We start from the raw sequence: 19,015 nt of genomic DNA on the forward strand, positions 1-19,015 counted from the left end.
TAATGCATCTGATACTCAGTTGTTAGATAACTTGATATGGTTTTGATGAATTGATCTGAAAATTAGAATACGTAGTATAGTAACTTGAGGCTCTTTGGAGCACAAGCAAAATTTCATCCTTGCTCCCTTCCCTTCCCCAAGCAACATTCTCCCATTCCCGAACTATATTTATATCTAACTTAAATAAACATGGATTATAATTCCTTTAAGTGCAGTGCTCATCTATTTTTGTTTTCAGAATGCTTCACCAGCAATTTTGCAATTCCAAAGTTAGGGAGCTTCTTACATGGAAAGAAAAGCTGATGTGAAAACTGGAAATAAAAAAAAAAAGGTATTTAAAAAAAAAAATTAAAACCAAATGAAAAATCCTGAGTTCTGCTCAGGACTTGACAGTGTGCACACATGATCTAAGAAATAACAAGAATGTGTTTGTTCTGGGACTTTTATGTGCAGGAGAGGGAGGAAGGACTTCAGTGTTGTCACTGTTTCTATAGTGACAGCTCATTCTCCAGGCAATATTGACATAAACTATATATAGTCAATCATTTATAGTGAGAAAACGTAAAGAAAAAAAATTAACCATGTTTGAGTGCTTATAAGCTCTTCACAGTATATTATAAATTGTATGAGGAAGTTTATTAACTCTCTGAGGATTGTGTAGTTTACTATACTGTGAGATGCTGATAAAATATCTGGATGTGGTACACAGTTTTCTGCAATACCTGTGAATGGCTCTGGTTAATGGATTCAGTGTTGTATCTTTGGATATAAAATATCCAAAAGTGCGTGGTGTTAAAAAACTTTTATCTTAAAGCAGGAAAAGTTAAATCACAGCAGCAATTTTTACCCTTATCTTTTATCATATGTGGCTTAGTAGTCAGAAGCCAAATTTTAAAGCAGAGTAACCTGTAAGGAAGTGTTTAGTTGTGGCCACATCCTACCAGAATCTGATTTGGATGTGACCTTTGTAGGAAGAATGAGCTGAGCTTGAAATCTGAGTCTGGAAGTTCATGAATTATCCCCACAGATCTTGTACCACCAACTAATACAGAATTAGATGGGCAAGGCTCCAGGATGCCTTGCCTGGCTGTAATACCAGCTGTAAAGATGGTGGCACCACATATTGTGCAAAGTTGTGGGTTTCTCTGTTTGGCATATAAAAACATATGTTTTTATTGGAGGACTTGTATCCAGGGGCAGCCCAGCCCAGACCTACCCCCAGAAGGGCACTGGTTGCTCTCAGTTGGCCACACGTTCACTGTAGTAGGTGCAAGAGGATCCTGAAAGTGTGTTTAGCTTGTCAGGTCTTTTGAATTCCTGGTAGCCAGTGGGAGGGATGCCATGGCAGCTACTGAATGTCAGCTGAAAACCTGCCTAGTTCTCATCAGAGTGTCATTAGGCTTTTCCCATGAAATATTTTGATTCTGGCAAACTTGTGTTTTCTATAGGAAAAGCTTGGCTTGCAAGTAGCTGCTTACTGATTTGGCACAGTGATATCCTTTGTTTTGGATGAACTTTGGAAAAGTGAAAATATTACCGTGCATCCAGTCACTGTAAATGTTTTTCCAAATAGATCACTATAGGGCATTTTGCATCCTGCAGGATTTTGCTTAGGTGTGGCTAGAGTATTATCACAGGGGACAGATGAAAATCGTTTATGACCACAGATTTATGGGGTAAAATTTCAGTTTTTAATTGTTTCAGGATTATTCCATGCATGACAGTCATTTTCTACTGTAATTTTGAATATAATTTTCAGAATTATTTCATGTATGATGAGTATATGTATATCTGTGGACAGACATATAGAAAGGAGTTAAATCCCTAAAACATATGGTGTGGAACAATATTTCTATTATGCTGACACATCAAAGTTTTTAGAAAAGATAATTTCCCTAATGCAAACTATATTGATTTAATGTAACTCAGATGCAGGGCAAAATGCAGAGTGACAAACCACATTTTTCAGAGGATTCTTTGTTGGTGGTTTTTTTTTTTTTTTTTTTCTGTGGCTCTGGAGTGTTATGACTTACTGAATCTTAGGTATTGAGGGAGAGTGATTTAGAGCTCAGAGAGCTGAGCATCCCTACAATTTATTTCTTTTCCTCATTCTTTCTCTTGCTGTTGATGTGGCAGTATCTGATAGTTTCTTGTCTTTGCTGTGCTCTCCTCTAAAGGGGGTGTTATAGCTTACAGTGTAATGTGTGATGGGGTTTAGAGGTTCTTCAGTGCTGTTATGTGCAAGAGGTAATTTTTTGATGCTAAGCTTTCTCCTGACAAATAAATGAGGTGGCTGTGGTTCTGTTGTGCCAGGCTGCTCTGCTAGCTCATGTCTGGGGTTCAGCATAAAATATTTAATGTCTCACATTCAGAATCTCTTTGACAGTGTTGCCTACAAATCAAAGGTTAACTTGCCTTCCGTGTCTGGAGTAACCTGAACATAAAAGTCAGAGTCCAGGAGTGTGAGAGAGTATGCAACAGAAAGGAGCGGAAAGAAAAGGAGGTGAGGAGCTCATGGTCAAAACTTGAACTCTGCTTTTGAAAAAAAACCCCACCATATTAGGTCTTTAGAAATGCTGCAAATAAAGACTAGAAGCTTAATGGAGAAATACATGTCCCTGGCACGAAGTATTTCTTTCTGAATGCATCATCTTTCTTGGACAGAACTCTGTTTCCAGGTCTGAAATAAAAGCAGCAGACTTAGATAGAAGTTGAGTTAAACTGCTCTGAGTTTTAACATAATGAAGTGAACCTGTTAAACACTCCCAGCAAATAGAGCAGCCAGCGCATGAGGTGTGTTTCTCCTGAGTACTTTTTTCTGGTATTTCCAAATCAGTTGCTGAACATCATTGCAGTCTTAACATCAGAAAGACTTCTGGTAAATAGTGCAGTCTTTAACCAGAAAGGTTGGTGAGTTTTAATTTCTGGACTTCCAAGAAAAATAACAATTTTATTTTTTTTTTTTTAATATTCTCCAGTGATACAAATGTCTCTAGATTATTTAAGCTTCCCAGCCAGACCTTATGATGTGTGCAGATTTTGGTTACTTCTTGATGGGTAACTGCATGAGCAAGTAAATAGAGGGGAAAACAGTTGAGTCACAAGCCTGAGCCCCATGAGAATAGATCTGAAGCCAGCATGATGCAGTGTTACAGAAACAGGGCTTTCTTCGAGCCATGGAGACTCTGAGTCACCAGGACAAATTGTTTTCGTTATTTTTTTAATTGTGTGCCGGGAGGGCTGATACACAAACTTGCATGACCCAGTGAGTTGTTTTGCTCTGTTAGGCAAACACGGTTGGATGGACAGCAACCCTGACTCCAGGTATTCCTGTCCCTTCATCACCACTGCTGTGGATGGAAGTGCTGCCTGATCACTGAAATGGTTTAGAAATTAAAAAGTGCCATTCACTCCTTGAGTGGAAGGGAGGACAAAGCAAAAGAAGACTATGCCTGTGCATTTCTTTCTTCTTTTCATAGTGAAGCACTTTGGTTGTGGGTGCACAAGTTGCACAGTTGTATCTGCATGAAGTTTTGGGGGCATAGAAATACCATTCAAACTTCAGAGAGATTTTGAACGGAATTTATGGTTTCTTCTTACATCAAAGTTGAATAGTGTTTAGGTGCATAAATGCTAGGAAGAGGGATTTTCTTTTTTTTTTTTGTTGCTCAAAAGTAATTTAAATGAAACAAGGTGGATGAGATTTGTGTTTTAATCGGTCAGATTATCCCATTTCTGGAAGTGTTCAAGGTCAGGCTGGATGGGACTGGGAGCAACCTGGTGTAATGGAAGGTGTCCATGGCCATGGCAGGGGGGATGAAAGTAGATGACCTTTAAAATTCCCTTCCAACCCAAACCACTCTGTGATTGATTCTGAGATTAAGTCAAGGCTGCTGTGCTCCCCATTTCTATCTGGGCACACACAGTCCTTGCACTTGCTGTCGCATGCACCCTTGCAGCCACAGGGACCAAAGATATTGTTTCAGAATTTTACCTTTTAAAAATTGGATATGGTTTTTAAAAATACCGCACTGCCTGTATTTTCTTATCTGCCACTTCCCCTCCCACCCCTTTGGACTCTTCACTTACTTTACTAACTGAGGTGTTAGATCCCGACAATAGAGTTGGAGTAGAAATTCATATAATTCAGAAGACAGTTTTTCAACCTGAGGTTGTTAGGAGGAAATCAAGAGCATTCCTTAAATAGTTGTGAAGTGGCTAAATCCCTTCTCCCCGCACCCCACTCCTTTCTGCAAATTCCAGACCCCGCGGGTGGAGTTGTCATGGTGGGCTCTGTTGTGCCGGGGTAATCCCTCTGGGAACCTCCTTAGCCTGGGAAGGGCCCCAGCAATGGGATTATTCCAAGGCAACTGCACCCATGGAGCCTCATGAGCAGAGGCAGCCTCCAGCAAGGCACGGCTTCTCTTCCTCGGCTGGGAGAGGGACGCCGAAGACCTGGGAACCCTGAAAGAAAAACTTTCTGCTTATATGTTTGAAAACTTTTTAATAACCTCTGAAGAGTGATGGCTGGTTGAAATGCTCACTCCCCGGAGGACAAGGGGCCTTTAATCTGCACGATGAATGTTTTGGGTAGTAAATTAGTTTCACAGTTGCTACGGCCAACAAGAAACTCCCCTTGTTGCATCTGAAAATTCTGAGTATTGCAAATGCGCCACAGAGAAACTGTCCTAGATTCGTTCTTTTCGGGTTAGAAGTGTTATTTTTAATAATTGGAAGATTCTTAGTTAATTACACAATATTTGTTTCTCATTGGCAGTTAATTTTTATAGAAAGGGAAGAGTCTCACTCTCCTTGCTACATCACGCTGTGTGATAGGATTTTTTTTTTTTATCTGGGGACATGGGGAAATAAGAATTTATGGTTTATTTTTTGAAGGATGCAATGCTGTCAGTACCCCGAGGCATGTTTTAAACACAGCTCAGCTAATGTGCTCCTTGCAGTGGCTCAGTTTAGGACTATGAGAAATGAAGTGAAAACGAGGGGAGGGTGACAGGGCCCTTCAAGCAGAACCTGGTGAGTCACAGCCTTCCTCCTCACCTTTAGTGTTTATAAATGAGAGCAGGATGTGGAAAAGCAAGTTAGTGCCTTCTCTGGGACACCCAGAGAGCTGAGAGCTGCAAGGAAGAGTCTTCTGGAGTAGAAGAGGTGAGAGGAAACCAGAGTCAATGTAAGCAGCTTGTTGTGCCTCGCTGGGGTTCAGGTAGCTCTGCAGTGGGATTCGAGCACCTTCCTTTAGGTTTGGCAAGGCTGCAAGAGTTTCAGACAACAGCAGCCAAGAGAATTGTGACTCTGTGAATGTGAGCCATGAGAAAAGCTTGAAACATGGGGGTTTGTTTGGGCTATGGAAGGGCAGGCTCAAGGGACATGGGGCAAAGCGAAAGGGGGCAGCTGGGGGCTTTCAGAAAAGGTTGTTGGAAAGAAAGTCATAGAATGCTCCTCTCTCCACTGTTGTGGGCAGAGAGTGAACAAGCAAAAATGTTAAAGGAAAGGAATGCAAATTGGACATCTTTCCAATGCAATGGAAGGCGCACGCTGGGGATTTCATGGAGCTGGAGCCACTGGAGATGCTGAAGAGGTATCATCAGTCAGGAGAGGCTCAGGTAGAGCTGGTGTTCCACCAGCGCCCTGTTTCAGGGAAATACTTGTCTGTTGCACTTACTGATCCAGGAGAACAATGTTGTGGTTAAGGCTTCTCTCCTTAAGATGCAAATTCTTCTTTTTTTAATTCCTAATGAGCTACTTCAGGATGTTAGTAAAGCTCAGTTGGGAAGACCCTGGGCTCACCAGCAGCATCTCTGAGCACTGCACTGAATGTCACACTTAAGATTTTTAGCTTGCATTTTTTTCCAAGTTATTCTAGTATAAGTGCATTACTGTAATAAGACTCCCAACAGAGGGACAGAAAATAGTAAATATAGTGAAATTTTCTTTTAATACTTACTGAATATATATGTACATATGACAAGTATGTATATATTATGTATTTCTGAAATGTGCTTTTACTCCAAGGAGATGGCAGTTCACCACAGCCTCACAAAATAGCCCAGCACGTACCTGAGTACCAACAGTGTTCATGGTTCTCCTTCCCTCCCCACCCTCACAAATAAAGAATGCTTGCTTGTGACAGGTGGATATTAATTGCTATATTGTTGATGAGCACATTCAAATAGAGAATTTCAGATGATTCACTGAAGTCCAGGATCCAAACATGTCACAAACAAAACTCGTCAGCCCTGTGATGGTGATGGGTGGCACTGTGGCAGTGCTGGGTGGAGGGGAGGGTTGGGGGCTTGATTTAGTTTTTGCTGGCTGGCTGATAGTTCTCACTGTGGGTGGACAGGTAAAGAATAGCCATCCCCTAATTGCTGCCTCGTTTGGGGCAGGAAGAAGAGAACATACTGGGTAACTTTATTGTTGGCCAGGTTTGGGTCTGTTGCTGATTGTACAGTCGCTCTGGTGTTGCCATGGGAATGCAATAATTATATTATAATTGGAGCATTTTCTTCTACTGTTGCACAAAAGTGGTGTTGTATAATTATTGCTGCCTTTGATGGATGTTGTGCTCAAAGCTGAGTGTTTAGTATTTATATAAACCTGTTGCAGAGAACAAAACTTTCTGTAAGTGGATGCCCTTTTATAAATGTGCCCAGCAGCTGACAGATGCACACACACACTCCCCAGAAAGCATTGACATCACTAGATCATGTTGAAGAGCTGTCTCAAAATGGCAAAGGGAAAATAATGTTTATAGTTGAACTTCCATGCCTGTGATGTTCTCATGGCTTGTTGTTTGTCTTTCTACAAATAAATAACTTCATTGAATTCAGACAAATAGTGTCTTTATGGTATGTAAATGGCAATGTTGTTAATAACCAGTGCAGAAATAAAATAATTCTCATTTCGTGACATCTGTTTCCCCTAAAATTGTCTTCTGGTTAAAAGTCAGTGCATTGGTTCTGTAGGTCTGGTGGGAAGCTCAGCTGGAGGGTCCTTTTGCTGCTAAAAGCTTTAGCAGTGTAAAAACCTCATAAATGAGATTTTTTTTTTTTATTTTTATTTTAAAGTGAAGCCTGATGCTGACAGAGAGCTCCCATCATTTCTATGGGTCAGCAATAGTTATTTGATGGGTCTTCCCTGTTTCTGAATTCAGCTTTGTGGTCTCCTTTTCTCTCTTGGAGCCTCCTGCAAGAGACAGGCTGCAGTTTTCTGTGCAACATCTCTCTAACCCTTCTTGGTAGTGCTGTTCTCTCTGTTCACCCATGGGCATTCTGGCATATTTCTATCTTGAAACAAAAGCTTATGCAAAGGAAAAATAAGGTAGTGAGTATGAGGAAGACTTACTTTTTCCAAAACAGAGTGTTTTTGTGTGTAATACTCTACAAATTTTTGACAGACTGAAGTTATATTCAGGCTTAAGTATTGCTTTATGACCTAAATCCTATTCTGGGTTTGTGTCCAGTTACGTTCCCACAAACTTCCTGTGTGACCCTGCATCAGGCATTTCATTTCTTTGTCCCACAGTTTCACTTGTGAAGCGAGGAGAATAAGAACCCCGCTCCAGCCAGATGTTCTGGGGATGGATTCGTGAGTCCTTGTGGGGTAATGTGGTGCTGGGTCACAGAAATGCTTTTGTGCTCCTGCCTCAGATGTCAGGCTGTCATCTTGGGCTATTCCTCACGAAATAAATGTCTCTCCAGTTTCAGGTTATTGTGTTGTGGCTTGTGTGCTAATGGATTAATTTCAGATGTTTTCAACGTAGTTGGTTGTTCTCTTTGTTTCCAAAGTAGTCCTAATTTATTTAACAGTATTTGCCATTCAAGTCAACTGATTTTAGGCAGATGTTTGTCTCTTGTGTTTCAGTCTAGACATCTATGATTTACAATCTGTAGCCCATCTGGTGAATTGCCATGGGAATATGCTTATTTTCAATGCTTGAAGTATTGCAACATACCCTTTGCAAGTGTTTTTGCAGTAGCAACTGGTGAGCCAACCATCAGAAAAGGTTTATTTTAGCAAAAGAATCCAACTTGTTTGTTCAGATTAGGGCAGGAAAATACTCCATTTCTCTTCAAGACAACAACAACAAAAAATGTTCCACTGCAAAATGTTGCCCATAAATTGAAACTCTAGAATGATATATGGGTCTGGTTTAAAAAAGAAACCAAACCCACCTGGGAATGTTGAGAGACCTGAAGAATGCATCTTGTCCATCTCTGTTCTCTGTGGCTGAACAAATTTACTTGTCTAATCTTTTTGAAAGACTTCAGTGAGCTTTATATTGTCAGAGTTTCTTGTAACTTGTAAATTTAAACATCATCACTGCAGAGTACAGTTGCTGGTTCTTCATCACTGGTGTAGGATAGACCTATGCTTTAGGACTGGGTCCTTGTAGATGCACCAGGGGAAGATGTGCCAGGCTACTAAACAGCCTGTTGACCTTTTCTGGGCTTTTCTCTGCTTATTAAATTAGTGGAGTGTGATGAACCCCAAAACTAGGGTGCAGGGTGGCAGCTGAGGAGTGAGACAGCTCTTTACACTCTCAGGATGACTCTCTCCAAATGTAAAACATTTCATGGTTGAAACATCAAACATTTGATGTCTGAAAAGCTATTAATTCATAGTTCTGTGGTGGATAAAAGTGAGCATTTAACCTAACTTCCTCTTGGAATTCAGTTGCAATAGTGTTGTGGTAACTCTGGACAGGGCATGTTTGGTGCAAGGGATAGTTTTTAGTTAATTTCCTGTTTTTATGAGTTACTGTATTATTTCTAGAATATGCCCCAAACCAGAATACAACATCTGGGAGACACACACTGCAAACGCTGCTGAGTAGGAATCTTGTGGTTCTTACATTAAAGCTGTTGTTTAACTCCAGGTTGGATGTGCTTGAGCCTCCCCACTGTGTGTAGCAGGTCAAGTAGCAAACACCGGTAAAATAAACGGCTTTCAAGAGTCTCCCGTGTAAACAGCAAAGGTGCCTCATGTAAATAAGCCAGAAAACGCTCGGGGAGCTGTCTGCTTGATGCGTCTGGCACAGATTTCTGAGTGGCTTGATTTGATGTTTGGTTCAGTGAGTTTGTCTGCACATGTTGAAAGCATCAGTCAAACCCAGACTGGAGCCTGGCTGGTACTGTCGGGTCTGTGGCTGAAGGTCCAAGGGTTGAATGTGTCATAAAGTATATGGGATTTGCAGTTTGATGTTAATAATGATGAAGCAATGAAGCTACAAGACACCAATGTGTTTTTTGTAACTTAAATCGATTTTGCATTTCATTTTTAATTACATTTACGGCAAATTAACTTGATAACCTGGGGGAGTGGGTAAAGGACTGTTACATTTGTAGCCTCTCCTAATCTAGGCCCAGGATTTAGAAAAGATGGAAAAAACCCATAAAAGGGTCATAGAAGGAGTTTCAGAAACACATTTTAACTACATCAAAAGTGCTTCAATCTCCTCTGTCAAACACTGTGTTTGCATCTACAGAATTGACTGTGTTCAGTGGCTAAGCCATGCAGGTGCAGGAGTCTTCAGGCTGATTTTTTTCTTTCTTTTGGACATTTCATTTGCATTTAAGCAGTCATGTGTTGCAGGATCCAGGATCATTTGAAATCCATGGAGCAGTTTCTGTTAAACTTGAGGGGTTAGGTAATGTTTTTTGTACTCTTAAAAGGTGAAAGAATTACTTCATACGGCTAAACTGTGTTGTGAATAGAAAATAACCAGTTGAGGTGCCAGGCAGTGTGAATGGACGTGTGGCAGGCATCCTTTTATTCACATCTCTGTGTGTAGATGAGGTTGTCTTGAAAATATTGTCAAATCTGTATGGATAAGCAGTATAAAACTGTGTGCTGCCTTTTTCAGGCATGAGCTGGTGCCATGGTGAAGACCAAGTGCTGGACACTTTCCTTACCATTTATCAAAGCACAGGGTTATTGATAACATTATTTTAACTCCTTCCACTGCCGTGCCATTGCCACGTTGAATGCAGCATGAGTGGGATTTCTTTGTCATTCCAGACTTCTCCAAAGATATTTTTAAAGCTGTCATTTTATCCCCTCAAGCACTAAGTGTTGCGAAAGCTGCTCCTTCTTTTCTCTCTAATGTGGAGCTGCTTTAATATACAAATTTACACTCATTGAAGGACAAAGTATTTGGATCTTGATCAGCAGCAGATTTAAGACCCTGTTGTCCTAGGAACTTAAGTAGACACCTGGGAGTTGACTCTTCCTCTGCCTTGTACCATACGTGAGCAGAGTTAAGTTAGTGAATGAATTAGCTCTTGTCTAGGAGAGAGTGCACCTAAAAATTGTGGTGATGTTTGTATGTGAAAGCTCATCAGGTCCTACTTTAAAGGTTTTTACAAAGTGGTCTGACACACTTGTGTTTGCTTGTGCTAACGAGCGCTTTTAGGCTGCGGCTGAAAGGTTGGGAAAAAAGCTCACCACAGCTCTGCTGCAAAGGAAAGATGAATGGAAGCATCCAAGATTTTTTTTTGTTTTCCTTGTCATCACCTTGTTTGGTCCGTAAGCTGCTTTGAGAATAAGCAAGTGGAGGGAGAAGACACATGTTCCTGACAGAGAGAGCCTGTTTGTGCTTGTTTCATTGAGGAAATTGTTCCGGAACAGCTGCTCATCCATGTGAAAATGCAAACCCTTGGGTCCCAGCCAAGGTCAGCAAGCCCTGGGTCATTTGTTTTAGCAAAGCAGGCCAATTTGCCCTTTAATTATCTCTCCTTTTTGTTCGGTCACACCTCTTGCTCCATAGATTCACTTCCTGAGAAGTGCCCTGTGTGAAAGATGTTATACCTGTTTTGCTGTGAATCAGGGGGAGGCAGAATATTTTTTTCATGGGTTACTTATAACTGTTAAGCTTTATAAAATATAATGCACTTATTGCCCTGGATTTAATTTTCCACTTAGCTAGTTCAGTGGGTTCTTGTTATTAAAACATACAGGATTCTTAAATTTCAAAGTAAAAGTGCAAAATCACTAAATTTCGTATTGTTTCTCTGCTAGTGCAGGTATTGTGGTGTGAAATGGTAAGTTGGTATGTGTTTGCTGGAAACAGAGCTGAGAAATTCCTGAAGTTGTGGGAGTTTTCAGTAACTGCTCTCAGAATGGGAACTTTATAATGAAGCCTGGTCGGATTTGCTTTTAGTATGCAAAGCAGTAAAGCATGTGGAGTAAAACATGCCCATGTGCTGGGGCTGAATGAGCAGAACATTCTACAGGGGACATAATTTAGTAATGGAGAGAAAAAAGCAATGCTCTATAAGCACTAAGGAAAATAATGTAGTAAAATGACTTCTTTGCATTATAGTGTTATGTGGAAAGAAAGAAATAGGAAATATGTGTTACTATAGCTGGAGGAACTGAAATACCAGATTTTGGCTTCTAAAATTTCAGGAAAAAAAAATCTGATTTAAGTGATCTTTAATGCATGCATAAAGGTCACTTGGGAACAAGAGAAAAACATACTTATTCCAAAACTGGTTTTATACAAGAATTTTGAAAGTGTCATGGATTGCGACCAAGGCTATAATTAGCCTTGAAAACCTGGGGCCAGAAGTTTCTCAAGTACATTGTGATATTATTCCTGAAGGAATAAAAATGGCCAGAAGAATTGTCAATCTCTGTGTGACAGAAACATTCTCTTGGAGGGAAAGAGGGAGACAGAGGTGGAAGGGAATTCTGCTTTGATGTGCAGCTTCACCCAATAAACCACAGCACAAGAAGGAGTAGAATGGTTGTTGTCATTTCCATTAGACTGAGCGTGCAAGTGTTTTTTAAAAAGGCAGTAGATTTGCAGAATCTTTTTGGTTATCTAAAATGGTTAAAATAATCAGCTTCCATGTGGTCAGAGGAGTGACAGAGCAGCACAAAAGACAGAGCATGTGGCTTGGAAGAGGAGGACAGGCTCTGACTGGGGTGTCAAGCTGTTAATTATCTCTGCCACAATAAAAGACTGAGTGGCTTCTTTTATTGTCTGTTAATTATTAACGTGTTAGAAATAGGAAAACTTTGTGCTCTGCCATCTGGGCACTAGTGGAGTCTCTCACCTGCCTGACTACATGGACTGCAGTGCCTTCAGCCTGGTGGCTCCTCTGCTTTTCCTCTTATTTCAGAGGAGCGGGAATCGTTTCCTTGCACCTGCGCTTTAGATGGATCCAACCCCAGCATTCTGGGGCAGCCCTCCAGGAGCTGATGGAGATGTGCTGGATTCACAGTGAGGGACCTCGGGGTGGAATTTGGTCTCTGGCTTTGTCAGCAGAGGTGGCCAAGCTCTGCTGGCTCAGTTTCATTAGGCACTCAGGAGACAGCCTCTACTTGCTAACAGGTTTGAAAAGTATTAGAGCAAGCTCATTTCGGTGTGCAGCATCTGTGTTAGAATGGGTGGACTTCTTCTCATTAAAAGTAAATTTTATATTGAACCACGAGCTTCAATTAAAACTTGAAAAGTTCTGATTCCCAAGAGTACACATTATTTATATCCGTCCTGTGAGTACAAGCAACTGAGGAACATCCTTCTTTAAGTTTCTGCTTTTTAACAGTTCAAAATGATTTGAAATAATCAAAAATACTGAAAACACCCCCCCAAAACAAACAAACAAACAAAACAAACCCAAAACCTCAAAAACCCAAACAAAAGGTATTGCTTTCTTTTAGTATTAATTAGAGAATTGTTTGACTACAAGAAGAGTCTTTAATAATTGCTGGGACTCATCATGCTGTGGAGGTTGGGGTCTGTATTTCACTTGCTACTGCTTGAAGTTGTTTTGATACCCTTGATGAGAGGAATGCATTAATGTATGCTAAAGTCATTTGGCTAACTCTGAAATCAAAGCACTGGAAACAAAATCTAGCTGCAAATCACCAGGCTGTCAGTCTAAGACCTGTTACCCAAATGACTTTAACAGTTTGTGGGTCATGCACAAGGTTAAGACTCATCTTGCATGGTGCACGTTTTGATGATAAAACACAATATTATTTCTTTTTATTGGAGTGGAAGTGTTACAGTCAACAGTATCGGTGTGGGAGTTTGATTTCTTCCTGCAAGTAGATCACTAGTCCATATGAGCAGCTGGCACAGGCTTTGGAAGGACAGATATGAAGCACTCTGAGCAAAGTGCTTCTTATTTGTTGTGCAGTCTTATTTGCTCTGTATGTAGAAACTCCAAAACTGTTCCATTTTTAAGTTTGTTTCCAAGACAGAGTAGCTATTTTCGAGAAAGATTGGCTAAGGTCAATACAACTATAAGTAGGCAGTGTTTTGGGGAGGGGGTGAAGCAGGTTATGCATTAAAGTTTCATTCTATTAACCAATGTTTACATGTAAATTAAATTAAAACATTTAAATTATTGTCTACTTAAATGGTGAACTCAGGATTTTTTTATTCTATAGTGACTTCTTTTCTTGCAGTTTTTCAAGTTTGAGAAACCACTGACAAGGAATGAGTCAGTAACTGTTAACTATTCATTTTACCTAGTCTGTCATGTTCTTTCCTGAAGAATTGAACAGCTCTTGATGATCAAGTGTGGATTAAATCCCCAAAAAAGTCTCAGTGTGTGTTCACCAGTATTGGCCATTACATATAGATGTACAGTTATCTATAGCTATACTGTCCAGCTTACTGTGGAGTGAAACTCGGCAGTGTGTACAGACCAAAGTAGATTCTGAGAGAAATAAAAAACTATATTCCTCCAAAGAAATTTGTGGGAATGTTTTTTTTATAAGGAAAACACATTTATTCAAATTATATTTCTGTAAAATTCCTTCTGAACCAGTTGTCACTTCATATTTTTGATGGATTTAAATAGAGTCATTTAGATGGCATCTCCTTCCCAATAATTGCTTACTGCTCAGGCTGAAGTTTTTTTCCATTGACACTAAAATTGTTGGCTGTCTGGGGAGACAAATAGTGTTTAAAGGGCTATAGAGTAGAGGGGCAACCCGTATGAGCTGAATAATAAGAAGTAATAACTTCTTTCCCCTTGCTGGGCCTGTAGTATAGGGTAAAGTTCCCCACTTAGTTAAGTATAGAGAAGAATTAAGTGCAGCAGACCATGCACCCAAACTGTTTAAACTCTGGAGTTTCCATGTGCTTTATACACTTGATGATGAATTACCATATTTCACATCTAGATGTGAGTAGTAAAATCTGTAGGTGCTGATTAGACTATAAATAACTGGATAGTGAAAACAAAACAGGATCAGAGGAGATAAAAATAACTCAGATGGATTCCTGTGTGTAACTTGGGTTTTGAGAGGTGGGATGTTCTGCTGATTGAACCATGAGGAGCTTGAGGAGTATAAAAATGCAGATGGAGAGGGAATGACTGTGCTAATTTAATGTGGACTGGTTTTGCTAATATCAGGCAACAGACTGTGACTCACTTTGTTGTTGGGGGTTTCATTAGATTTGTCTAAATTTTAGGAGCAGTCACTCCTACAGGCCATTAGGTACCATCTGTGCCTGAAGTCCTTCATCTGTTTTAGTGTTCAGCTTCCTTCCCTAGAACGTGATATGGTTTGGAGATGTGAGATGGCTTCTCCATCAGAGAAGGTGATGAAGTTACCTCTTGTGTTGTTAGTCAAAGCTAAAATTCAATTTGGAGTGACAAGGAGCAGAGTCTTGCTGAGCTCTTCTCAAGAGTTTGGTCATGGGGTCAAATGGGCTAATTAACAGGTTAATGTCAGATTTTAATATGTAATAAGGAAGGAATGAAAATAATTTTTCTTTTCAAAGTAGTAAACTCTAATTGCAAACATCTGTTTGATGTTTGGGGGGTTCATTTTACTGACAGCTCTGTGTGATGTTCCCGATGTTAATGGGTGAATCAACGAGCAGCCGAGAGAACTATTTCCATTTTATCTAGACACTTTCTTTTAGCTGTGAGGCTCTGTTTGCAAAAGCCCAGTGGTTATGGCACTTGTTTTGTTGTACTTGTACGCAGTGCCTCAAAATGGAACTCGCATGTTCAGGGCTGGATTTCAGAGTGGAAACCATAAGCTTCTTGCTTGTATAACCACATTCCAAGGTTAGTCTGAATAGCTGAGATAATGAATTTGGTCTTTGTGCATTCTTAAATAGATAGATAGTTTTTCACATATGTGATTTTTTTTTTTTTTTTTGCTACAATTGGACGCTTTCCTTGGGAGCTGCCTAATTTCAGGCTGCACAGTTTCTGCTTTGTTCCCTGCTCCTGTGCCTTCAACAAGAATAACTTAACCAGATTTCAATATAGGAATTGTGGGCTGCTAAAGGACATATTGTGTTACTGCTTAATGCTGTATAAGTTGATCAGTGGGTAATATAAGGTCTATGTTTTAGCTGTTTTATGATGAAAATATTATTTCAGCAGAATATATGGTAAAGTCATTGAACAATGATCTTATTCTCAGAATGATGGCACGAGGCATTTTCCATATACCAGAAATTAGTGGAGCTGCTCATTTTGTTATTGCAGGCTTCAAAAATAAAGCTATTTTTAGTCTTTTTGCACAATTATGCTATTTTTTTACTGAAAAAACTGATATATTATTACTCTCTTTCTGTCAGGACCAGCGGAGGTTCCCATGATGTCACCCAATGGATCCATTCCCCCTATTCATGTGCCTCCTGGTTATATCTCACAGGTATGTCTCTGATGCATATAAAAGCAATAGCATTGATCCAGATAGAGAAATCTACTTGGCTGAAGTTTAATTTAGAATGTTAATGAAAATGGTAGTACACATTTTGACTCCTCTTTACTGACAGTACACACACATTTGCACAAGTAACCATGTGTGTGCACCTTCACACACTGGTATGTGTAATAGATTTGGGTTTTTTAGCACTAGCAAAAGCTCTATACACAGATTGAGCCCATATGTGCAACTTTCCTCCCTTTGTGAGAGGGGGAGAGAACTCCACGTTGTTGGATGACACCTTAAGTTCTTCCTAGTGGAAGTGAGAGAAGGAGCCACTCTAGCTATAAAATATGCTGTTGATCCTCACTATTTTCTTAGTAGAAATCTTGCAGCTTACCAAACTCTGGGGGGTTTGGTGTGTTTTCAAGAACAAATGTGATTTAATTATTTATTTATAGAAAAATGGAAAAAGCTTTTCACAGAGCTGTTGGGTTTTGGAACTCTTGGACAGCTATTGCTCTTCTGTGTAAATAACCATTTCAGATTACCAGGTTGTTTCTGTTCCTTCCATCTTCTGCAAAGCTTAAGGCTCTTTCTGAGGTAAGGAAGAAAAAAAGAAAAAGAAAAAGAGATTGATGTAAGGCAGAACAGCTGTGAACAATGCAATAAATCCAGTAATTTCACCATTTTCGTTGAGACGTGGACTGAAAGCTTCATTAAAAATGTACAAATTATTTCAGATATCCTTGATGAATAGCATAAGGACTTTTGATACATATATTTTGGCATCTTGTTAAGCAGAAAATAAATGATGTCCTGGAATCTCTTCCCCTCCCCAGGAAACATGTGAGCTTGTGTAATTCTGAAAAATTGTAGATGGCGTCATACTTAAATCCCACAAAATACTGCAATCACTCTGTGGTATTTTAACTTCTGAACAGAGTGAAAACATGCTTCAAGTATGGAGGAAGTTGTTTGCCAGCTAGAGAGAAGGCAGCACCACAGGGTGGTCCTGCTCCTCAGTTATCCCAAGGGGAGTGGTTGGGGTACATTTTGACAGCATTTGCTGTATAATACTCCTCATGGGCTCACCTAATTTAATAAACTGACCCATATCATGCAGAGGTTTTCCTTAAGATTTATTCTTCTTTTGAAATAACTTTTAACACCTTTTTAATATTGTTTATACCCCTCTACCTCTGTGCTCAGATAAATGGTTGGGGATAATTGGAATGCCTTCCAAACCAGAGGGATGAAAGTCTTCCAGCTGCATCTCTGTCTGAGCCCAGTTGCTCTGTAATGCTTTTTGTGGGGCACCATAATAATTCCACTAAAGAAGCCTTTAAGTAGTTTCTTAGCCAGAAAAAAATCAACCAAAAACCCTCTTATGAAGCAATTTTTCCAGGGAGCTGGAAATATGTTGTAAACTTTTAGGGGAAAACTCTGTATTTGGTGCTTTTCAGCAGCAGAATGTGTTTTGCTGTGTGGTGAGCAAGCCTCTTGCCTTTCAGGCCTCCATATGAAATAGTAGTTGAAAGTCTGTAGTAATGAAATTAGTACTTCATTGTAGTAAATGTCTCTGCCTTATTTGCTCTTGCTTTTGTCTCTTGCCTCATAGTTAAAAATACTGTTTTATGATTAGCAGAGAGAACACAAACTTAAAATGGCAGGGGAAAAGCCATAAAGCAAATTAATGCACTCTGAGATACCAGTTGAAATATGTTTGATTTTTGGTTTGATTTGTCCCCAAAGTGTACATGTAAGAGTCAGACAGAACACAATACCCCTGTGGAGAAATAACAGTGCCTATTAAAAAAAGGCATGTAATCTTCTACCATTTTGTTATGCCAAGCCTGTTGGAGCTGTGATTGTTAGCCCTAAATATTACCTGAGTTATCAAATGAGCACAACCCTGGGTTAACGTGGTTCTTCGTTGCCTCTCCAGTACTGGGAGAATGATCAGCGAAAAGTTGGCAAGAGGATGTGTGCCCTGCAAGTACACACATAGTTACACTCTGTTTCTAGACTTCAAGGACCATATTAAGAGTTGTGACTAAAAGCTGGGTTTGTTGATGTTAAGGAGGTGTTCCCAATGATGAGGCTTAGCCAGGGTGGGAAAAATTCCAGGGAAAAAAATAGAAGACAGACACATACCACCAGTTCAAATCTTTCACGTTATGGTTTTGCTTTCAAAGACCTGTTCTATGCAGCCGCTATTTTGCATTTCCTTTTCAGCAGACAAACCTCTGTGCACCTCTGGCAGATAGGAACTATCAGACCAGAGTTCATGTCCCTGCAATTCTTTGTGGACTAAGGGTTAGTTAAATATAGACGTGAGAAGTTCCTTGCTGTGCTCTTGGTGGATAGTACTGCTGGTGTAAAAGGTGGTTGTGGAAGGTGACATGGTAGAGGAATCTGTGTTAAATGCTGCCATGTCAACAGTTTTGGCTTCAACTGCTGAATGTTGAAGGAGCAACTCCTATGACTTGTCAGGAGCCAGACACAGGCTGTTAATGCCCATTCCAGTTCTGAACTGTTTCCCTGTTGCACATGCTGGAAGGCCACTCTGCTGGAAGCTTCTTGTCATCATGGTCGAGCTCGAGCTCCCTGGCATCAGCATATTTGGAAGATTAAAGGTCATGATTTGGGTGCTAAGCTGTTACATTTGGTGACATCCTCATGGGTTGTTGTTTCTGCTTTTCACGGTGTATGTTTAGGAGAAGGAAAGGAGGATTTGGAGTGTTCTAATAAGGAGAACTAGAAAAATGGAAATATCAAAAAGCACAATCATGAACTTGTTTGTGTAATGCTGTTGGCTAAGGACTGCTGTCTCCAAAATAAATCTGGAGCAATTCCACTGGAGTTTGAGGAATTACTTGCATGTAGTTGGATATGAAAATCTGGCTTGAAACTCCACTTCTGATTTTATTTACAGATATTTTAATATGTAGTCTCTGCCACAGATATTTCAAGACTAAAGGACTAATTTACTGGTTGGAGCATGAGATGCACATAGAGTTGAAAAACCTCCTTTTCTCAGGTGGCAATGTTGGGGTTGTATAGTCTGAACTGTGCAACTTGAGCCCCAGTCCTGCAGTTCAGTATCCCTGCATCAAGAATATGGCATTTGACAGAACTACAGCAGAACTTCTAGATAGAGGAATGTCTTTAAATGACATCTAAAATGCTAGAAAATCTCTCACATCCTCGAAAATCAGGATTTTAGTCTTGAGTACATCTTCTACCCTAAGGAGATGTTCTCCTGCAAAAGCATGTTTGGCCAGAATCAGCTTTTAGTCACAAACTCCTTTTTTTTGTGTGGCTTACTGCTCACAGACCTTTTCTGGGTTTTTTATAGACT

General features: G+C 40.0%; 1 protein-coding gene across 3 annotated transcripts in view; it reads left to right on the forward strand.

Moving 5' to 3' along the window:
* FNDC3B (fibronectin type III domain containing 3B) overlaps window positions 1-19,015 on the forward strand; it is a 190,977-nt gene that overhangs the window by 78,142 nt on the left and 93,820 nt on the right. For all 3 annotated transcript variants that reach the window (XM_064665854.1, XM_064665853.1, XM_064665852.1), the window contains exon 4: window positions 15,581-15,657. In XM_064665854.1, coding sequence (XP_064521924.1) covers window positions 15,581-15,657 — 77 coding nt within the window. The remainder of the gene's footprint in view (window positions 1-15,580; window positions 15,658-19,015) is intronic.

Source organism: Pseudopipra pipra, chromosome 10, assembly GCF_036250125.1.
Source record: "Pseudopipra pipra isolate bDixPip1 chromosome 10, bDixPip1.hap1, whole genome shotgun sequence".
Taxonomy (NCBI): domain Eukaryota; kingdom Metazoa; phylum Chordata; class Aves; order Passeriformes; family Pipridae; genus Pseudopipra; species Pseudopipra pipra.